Source organism: Amyelois transitella, chromosome 3, assembly GCF_032362555.1.
Source record: "Amyelois transitella isolate CPQ chromosome 3, ilAmyTran1.1, whole genome shotgun sequence".
NCBI lineage: Eukaryota > Metazoa > Arthropoda > Insecta > Lepidoptera > Pyralidae > Amyelois > Amyelois transitella.
In genome coordinates this window covers 3964743-3973731 of record NC_083506.1, presented here as the reverse complement: position 1 = coordinate 3973731, position 8989 = coordinate 3964743, and the positions used below count along the sequence as shown (strand labels likewise).

General features: G+C 34.9%; 1 protein-coding gene across 1 annotated transcript; it reads left to right on the top strand.

Annotated features, from left to right (window-relative positions):
* Positions 1–1357: 1357 nt before the first annotated feature.
* On the top strand, positions 1358–8530 carry LOC106133531 (lipid scramblase CLPTM1L). The gene is made up of 8 exons (XM_013333301.2): positions 1358–1736; positions 1893–2082; positions 2184–2320; positions 2463–2745; positions 3222–3410; positions 4093–4292; positions 4593–4844; positions 5323–8530. Exons 1-8 carry the CDS (start codon positions 1468–1470, stop codon positions 5414–5416), a joined length of 1614 nt encoding a protein of 537 aa, XP_013188755.2. The 5' UTR covers positions 1358–1467; the 3' UTR covers positions 5417–8530.
* The last annotated feature ends 459 nt before the right edge of the window (positions 8531–8989 follow it).

The following is an 8989-nucleotide window of genomic DNA, read 5'->3' as shown; positions in this document are numbered from 1 at the left end:
ACACGATCAGTTAATCGTTCATAACTCGTTAGTCTTTAAAATTAGTAGTAAGTAAAATAGAAACGAGTCTATTTTTCGAATAAGTACCACCCCTTTCGCACCGCACGTCTTACGAGTACGCTGGTAGACGTGGCCTTCACTATATTGTAATTAAGTGCGTCTACTAAATTTTCGTTAAATGAAGTTTATAGAAAATCACTTATGAACTTTAGTACTTAATTACCTAAAGAACGCGAAAACGATCGAAGACTTAAATTTTAGTCAAAATTAAGTTATTTACTTCGCCAATAAGTATAAACTTAAAGACGTACAAACTCAGTATTAAATATAAGCTTCTGACGACACGTAACAGAAAAAATAACAAAAATGTGAGCTCTTCTTGTGTATTGATCGTTAGTGACTGTAAAATTCAATGACGGGAAAAGCAAACTTGGCATTCCTAAATTGCAGACCATCGTTTATATCATAAACCATGTATTTTACAGAAAACGTAAGACAAATTTTAGTTGTACCATATTAACAATAATTCTACAACGGCAACCCTTCAAATATTATGTCAGTCAAATGTCAAACTAGTTGTCACAGGTCATATATCAAATGTCAAACTCGTGTCAAACTAGTTGATTGCTTGCATCGCTAGATCTACCTTGGACGAAGACTTAAATGGACAGTCGCGACGTTGCCGTTCTTGAGTCGGATCGGTGTATAATGATTTCACTTAGAATCTTTTTCTAAGTCATACGGTTTATCTATCAGTGACATGATATATCAAGTGAGGCAACATTGCATTTCCTTGTCATTTAGTGACCGACTGTCGTATGTGAGTAAGAAGAGTAAGGTCTACTGGAAGAGATTTCTTTTGAAATAAGTAGCACCTTTGTACTATAATAACTGTATTGAATGCTCCTGTTTATAATTTCGTGTACATTATATAACTAAAATAAATAAATAAGAAGTGTAAGCTTAACGCAGTGGATCTTATTTGAATTTTACAGTAAGTTGTTGACTGAAAACTAGTTTGCTTAAGCCATGCATCTGAACGTGTCCTTGTAGTCTTTTCGAGACTGTTGGCTACTACCGACTTCGTCCGACCTGACTGACAGATTGGATTGAATGTGTAATTCAAAAGCGCAGTGCAGTAAATTACAACACATGTTCAGTTCAGTTTGTCCGAGTCCGTCAGACCTAGGTCGGACGTAATCGGCGGCACGCTGCACGGGCCCTAAGATTATATATACACAGCTACGACAGACTTAACATTGGCGCGCTGGCTTCGTCCACATCAGATTACTAATTGGTATAAAGCTCTATGGGTAGAGATCAATAATTGTGGCTGCGACTAAAGTGAACTTCAGTGTCAGATCAGGTCGGATAAATAATAGAACTGTCATCGGCATTCGGCATAATATATCGCCGATTTAGTTTATTTGCAATTTTTTTATTTGACTACAATTTAATTTAATTAATATGAAGTATATATCTGTTAGTTTGATAGTAACTTTAATTTTTAGTTTCTATGTCATAAATACTATTTGGACACTGGCTGAGATATTCATACCGCCAAAATGCAGTCGTGGCGAAAGATGTTTAGAATCATATCTATCTTCGAATCCAGTACAACATCTTATTTTATACACCTCGATGAAGGAATACCCATCACTTGATGGGACATCCCTGGAATCTGTCACAAAAGTTCATACGACCATGAATTTTGATTATCGGAGTTCAGCTACTTTGTGAGTCAATAAAGTTTGATATCTTATTATTTCTTAATCAAAGTTCGATCAAATGTGACGATTTTGTATGTCGCATTGCAGTTTTCTTATTTTATAATGTTAGAATTTAATGTGCCTAAGCATAATTTATGATTGGTTTGGATTACTTTGTTACAGTGAAATAAATTTAAAGGTCCCTCGAAAAACTCGCAATAATGGAACACTATTTATGCATGCGGTGTTGTTAGAAGACAGCCGGCTTTATAGAGATTTTGATGAAATACGCAGAGTTGAAGCTGTGCATACCCTTCCTTTGGTAACACATATTGAGCCTCAAGCTGAAACATTCAAATTGCTACAGCAAAAAGTTTGTATTTCATGTGTAAATAGTGATTTTTCTTTGGTTTTGTTTTGATTTCATGTTCTTGATTAAGTATATATCTTTTCACAAAAAAAAATCATTTTTAGGTGGCTGACACAAAGACCAAAGATGTTAAAGTTCGTCCGTTTGCACACATAACAACAATAGTACCTTTGGCAATACTGACAGACAAATTAGACCTTCCTGCTAATAAAATTCCTGGCGAGTTGTACCACTATATGAGGTAAAAAAAAAATGACTAAGAATAATCAAAAATATGTTATACATTTAACAGACCTAATTGAAATATTATAATGTTGCCATTCATCAAGCTGATTACAACACACAAGTATTTCTTATGTTCAAATTTATCAATTTTTTTCCAGAATAAGAGGTGGCAAGTTCCTGCCAATAATTCAGCACAATGTGTTAAAGTCTCGAATTTCGAATCTCCAGTTGCTCAACATTAGTACCACAGATGTGAACATGACTGTTAGTGTGGCACCTACTTCCTATGGGTCCCTTCGCCTGGCGCTTCACGTAAGACTCGCATTGGAGCAACTGAATGTGCTAGGGTTTAGTGCCAAGGACATTGATGATGTAAAAGGAATATTTGCTGATACAAATCTGTACTTGCTGTCGGCTACAGTGTTGATAGCTAGTTGTCATGTAAGTTGCTATACTACATTATTGCAATAGTTATGATCATGCACTATTTGGAGAGAACTGGAAAGAACAAGTAAAAGTATAGATAACAAATATACATACATAGGATCACGTCAATATCCCTTACGGGGTATACAAAGCCATATTCAGCTGTAAAACTTATTTTTTTTAAATTGGTTTGGGACATTTCAAACATCACTAATAATTGTCATATCTTTTGGTTTCACAACATTGGTTGATGTAGTAGAGGACGTCCTAGGCTCTGTAGGCTCTGTACGCGTAAAACGAAAGATTCCGTTAATTTCCGTTCCCTTGAAATTTCTGGAAATCCTCTGTTAGTGCATCCAAATTCCTAGACCAAGTGGTTTGGGCTGTGCTTAGTCTGTCAGTCAGGCATTCAGTAACGGAAAAGTTATAAACCTATACATATGTAGTAAGAAGATTAATGCAGGATTTATTATTAAATGTTTTATTTCCAGTTGCTATTCGACTTCCTGGCGTTCAAAAACGACGTTTCGTTCTGGCGTCGCAAGCGTTCCCTGGCGGGTCTCTCGACTCGCACGGTGCTATGGCGTGCGTTCTCTCAGACCGTCATCTTCTTCTACTTGATGGATGAGCAGACATCCATGCTGGTCCTCGTGCCGGCTGGTATCAGTGCTGTCATTGAGGTAAATTTATTATAAGTTAAATTTCTGACACATTTATTTGTTTGAAGGAAAGCAAAACATTAGGTAAACTGTTGGGACAGTTTGTATATACATACATATATCAATCCTTTCTCTGAATGTAGTGTGCCGTGTGGTTCCCGGCACCAATAAAAAAAAAGTATAGTACCACTCCATCTCGTTCCCATGGATGTCGTAAAAGATGACTAAGGGATAGGCTTATAAACTTGGGATTCTTCTTTTAGGCGATGGGCTAGCAACCTGTCACTATTTGAATCTCAATTCTATCATTAAGCCAAGCAGCTGAACGTAGCCTATCAGTCTTTTCAAGACTGTTCGCTCTGTCTACCCCGTAAGGGATAAAGACGTGATCATGTGTGTGTGTGTGTTCTCTGAATGTGGCCTTTTAGACTCAAAGAAAACTGAAAAGCCACATCCAGCTGGATTGTATTTTCTACACAAATTTTTTTGTAAAATATGTAACGGTTTTCCAAGACCAATAAAAATGCGCTGTAATGGACTGTCTCATTCTATTTTATCACAGCATATACCATACTATTTTGAGATTTATTATGAATCGAAGATTACTTCATCATCTTTTGATCAGTTAAAAACTACATTCAAGTGATTACTAAGTGTCATCAAGCTGTTACTTCGCCTAGTGACGTTCAACTCAAACCGACAGCTATGGAAAGTGACGAAGGTGCTCCACCTGCGGATATCGTTCTCCGGGTGGAGGCCGCGCGTGTGGCGCGCCGCGGGCGACGCGGCGGAGCGCAGCACGGCGCGCGCCGACGCCGAGGCCATGAGGTACCTCTCCATGCTGCTGTATCCGCTCTGTGTGGCCGGCGCCGTGTATTCCCTTGTGTTCGAACCGCACAAGAGGTGAGTGTTGGTTATATAATGTACTTACAAATCTTAAACCTGAGATAGCTTTGTTTGCTAATTGAAAAGGGGGCGTGGCTAGATTTTTTAGCAAAAACAAAAAGATGTTTACAGAGATGAATGGATATTCTCCGCGTTAGCTTGAGGGGAAAAGAAAGATATTAATTTTTTTAAATGCACCAAATATAATAACAACAATAGGTTTAACGGAATGGCGGTTTTTCTGTTCATGTTTTGAGAAAAAATTATCAAATATGTTGTATTACATAATTTATTTATACATATTTTTTTCGTTCACAGTTGGTACTCCTGGGCTCTGCACAGCATAGTGAACGGAGTGTACGGATTCGGTTTCCTCTTCATGTTGCCGCAACTGTTCGTCAACTATCGCTTACGATCCGTCGCCGCGTTGCCGTGGCGGGCGTTCATGTACAAGGCGTTCAACACGTTCATTGACGATGTGTTCGCGTTCATCATCACTATGCCGACTGCTCATAGAGTGGCTTGCTTCAGGGACGACCTCGTGTTTCTGGTCTACTTGTATCAAAGATGGTGAGATACGTACAAATTTTTACTTCATAGCTTTGTAGATTCTAAATAGAGCGTGGTTCTCGGCAATTCAGAATACGACCGCTGGCATCTCTTTTCCATGGATGTCGTAAAAGGCATAGTAAGGGCGTAAGATTTCCTGCCAAGGTAGCGGAGATAAGTCGGGAGTTTTTTCGCTTAAAAATCTGACTTACACATTCCAGTATATTGGTCAAAAGGCGCCCTGGGCTCCATCATCACCATGCCAACTATTTACCAAGTGGCTCGCTTCAGATTAGATAAAAAATAAAATTGTATCTATTTCTTAGCATAGCTACTTCAAAAATTCCTTGTTTCTCATCCCAGTTTTTGAGCTGATATATTTCAAAGCTAAAACGCAACTTTTCAAAATTTAAATTGATTATTATTTATTCCATAAACGCCGTCCTTGATGCATATAGTTATGTTTTCACTCATTTTGTAAATTTCCATATGTTTTCAGGTTATATCCAGTGGATAAGTCCCGAACTGATTCTGCCACCAGTATGGACGAAAACCCTGAGGAACTTGAGCCGCTTAAAGAAAAAGAGGAATAAGTCTACTGCCTCATATGGTTTATTCTTAATATCATATGCCAATTACGTTATAGATTTAATTTTATGTTGATTTTGCTTCTAGTGACAATCGGTGTTGAGGTTGTATGGGATTATTTTAGATAACATTCCAAAATGCATTTCATTATGCTCGTGCAAATTTAAGCCCTCAATTTCCAGCGAGGCTTACATAATAACCTTTTGTCTAGCAATTAGAATTTCGGATGTAAAGTTCAAATTGGTAACAGTTGTTGTCGGAATTGGACAACCTAATAAGTGGTAACCAAAGCTTGGAAAGCAATATTGATATCAGGTCAGGTGTGTTAGTTTTTGTTTTGTTTATTTCACTTTCTAGTTCTAGCAAGGTGTTGTTACTTATTCGTTAAATCGCTAGTTCTGTAGAAGTAAGCTAGTGGTAGCTTGTAAAGTTATCAATTATCACAAACTATTGCCTGTGGTTCCACTCGCATAAACTTGTTGAAAATCTAATTTGATAATTGAATAGTTCTACATAAATTCAATTTCCATAATATTTAATTTATATTATCAAAAAGAGGAGTATATGATAAATCAGATTTTTTGTTGGTTTTATTTAGCTTGACATCGTCATCGTCGCACAAATTTAGTTAATATAACGATGCCGTACGGAAAATTAAAACACCAGTATTTCATTAGCTATCTTACTGTTTTCAAGGAGTTTGGGTAAAATTTCAACTTTTGGTCGTATGTTATTTAGATTTTCAAAACTTAAATAAAATACAAGTTGAACTTGGGGTTTGTTGTTGGGATTTAATTTGATTGTTTTACGCTCTAATAATAATGCCCAGTAGCGAATTAAAATGGTAATTACAAGGAAGATTAGTGTCTTCCCTGCATAATACAGGGTTACTTTTCTCTCTACTTCTTTGTTGTATGTTCCGTTCCTTATGCAAATACTGAAAATATATAATAATAAATAGGTAATTTATAACATTTTGAGGTAAATTATGGTTAGGATGCATAAATATTTCAAAAGATAGATTCATTAGATGTTTAAAAAAGGGTGACGCAACCAATTCTATGGCGGCGGCCAAAGAATAAAAGAGATCTTTGAAGCGGAATGACACGAATCACTTTAGGTCCTTTTTATAATATCAGTCTATGGACTGTATACTGTATAGTAATTGTTAATTAATTGTGTGTATATTTTGGTAGACGTAAAATTGTTTGTTATAATATTTGAAATATTTAAAAAATACATACTTACATATTATTTATTTTCTTTTCATATATTTAGGTTTTCCAAGCAGACTTAATTTACGACTGCCATGTAGATGTTCCCCAAGCGTATTTTGAAAGGTGAAAGGTAAAAGGAATAGCAATGCTAACTTTTAGAACTTATTATTTATATTTTTAAATTGCATCGAGGTATTTTTCTGGTCTTTAGGTGTATTTAGTGAAAATATATATTCTCATTCTGAAGAATAGTTAAATATTTGTATAATGATTGTAATTACTTACTATTTTATTAATTAATTGCAATATGTCAGGTTCTATTTGAGTTCTATTCATGACAAAATTTGATAAAATAAGGTATGTGCTTTTATTATAGATTTGCTTTTAGATTTAGAAACGAAAAATATGTACGTCGCTGAAAAGTGGTTTAAAAAGCTAAATACCGCCGTGATATTAAAATAACTCTAGAAACTAATTATTTAACATGCAACAAATAAAAATTTCGCCTGTTGACGCCATTTAGTACACAAAACGAAACTAGCGCCGCCTTGTGACTCGGATGTATAGTTATTTTAATATGATAGCGGCTTTTCAGTCTCTTGCTTCATTCAAACGTCTAGCTGTTTAATTGTGTAAAAAATAGCTATTTTTAACCGCTTTGCTGCAATATTTTCGTTAATGTTTTCAAATCATTATACATATTAGTTTTTTATCATCGATTAATTTCTAAGTTACGTACTAAAATGTCCTTCTTTAATAAATGCAATTCATAGAGGCTGTTTTTGGTGCTAATGTATATGCGCCAAACTTACTTTGATGATTCTGATTAAATATGTAGTAAAGAATATAAGTGAAATAGAGTTCTAAAATTATTTTCAATAAGATGTTAAAAATAATTGCTTCTTTCCACAGTTCAGGTTTTTTTTCGGCGTTGAGTTGATGGGGTTTTTTGGGTTGTGGTGTTTGATCCGTCCAAATCAAACTCTTTTTTTCTACTTCATCGCAGCTGAAATAATACTACTTACTGGCTGATTTTTTAATGTTAGTTTTTTGCAAGAGTTGCAATTTTTGTTCTAACCGTTCAATATTTATACCATTGTCTACATAGAAAGTGCTTAGGTAGATGTATCGAAGGTTTTCTATGTGACCTACTGTTCAGTAATGCAAATAGGTTAAAGAACAATGTTTGATCAGTTTGGATCTCTACATATTTGGGTTTTATTAACTAATAATATAATTATAAATTCGAAAGTGTTTTAAATGAATTATAACTTTAATTAAAAAATCATTGATATAAAAGTGTAATAAATATAATATGCGCTGTACTGAGACAACGACTGCATTTATTATATAAAGTATTTGATGTGTACACAATATTATATATTATTGTTTTCTGAGGTGAGCTAGTTCTAGTGCATTTATTGACATTTTAAGCAAAAGATATTTGTTATGAAAAAAAAGAGATTCTAATGAAAATTATTTGTCATGTTTGTTTTCTGATAATGTGATTGAACCAATATTTATGTTAATACATACAATAGCACATTACGATGTGATTAGCCCAATTTATCGCATATTTGTATATTTTCCTGCGTCATAACGCCCGCCTACATACGGATAATTACATTTTGAATAAAGAACACACTAAATTCTTATAACTTATGGACAAAATACATAGTCCTTGCGGATTTCTGAATAAAATTCCGTATATTCGTGGTAGACTTGAAGCTCTGAAAATGAATTATGCTGTGCCTTGTCACACATTATATAGAAGAACATCACAAATAAAAGACTTCAGTTTTTTATTTATATTTAATGTATAAAAATAAAATAGCTAGGATATTATGTTAAACTGACTATAGAAGAACGTAAATATAAAGCAATATAATGTACTATTTTAAACTGCGGTCGTTTTATTTTTAATCTTGATAAAAATTATATCTAAATCCTTACTTATGACCGAGCAAAAGGGCGAATGACTCGTGTAAAACGTTTTATTGTAATCTACAAAAAAAATTTCAAGTTTTCTGTCATAACAAACAAATAACAAAAAATAGTAATAATGAATCGGCTACTTTTTATTGATATTGAATGATCTACCTACTATAAAATGATGATGATGGAATGATGACTATGATAGTTTTACTCAGTTGTGAGGTATTTCCCTTGATAAGGTGTTAGCAACTGACAGATTAGTTTATTATCGGTCTGTAGTCACCTGCCAGTGCCATACTTCAATGCTATCAATATAAATACACTAGCCACCCGCCCCGGCTTCGGCACGGGTGCAAAGTATATTGGCCCTACACGCGCCGCGCCGCCGGCCGGCCGATGCCGCCGCACCCGCGATATCTTTACTTT

What these genes read in the sequence shown, in the direction of transcription:
- LOC106133531 (XM_013333301.2), top strand. Translation starts at nt 1,468, where the DNA reads ATGAAGTATATATCTGTTAGTTTGATAGTAACTTTAATTTTTAGTTTC. An exon ending in TATCGGAGTTCAGCTACTTT is followed by an intron (nt 1,737 to 1,892) that starts GTGAGTCAATAA and finishes ACTTTGTTACAG; the next exon opens with TGAAATAAATTTAAAGGTCC. An exon ending in GTGTTCGAACCGCACAAGAG is followed by an intron (nt 4,293 to 4,592) that starts GTGAGTGTTGGT and finishes TTTCGTTCACAG; the next exon opens with TTGGTACTCCTGGGCTCTGC.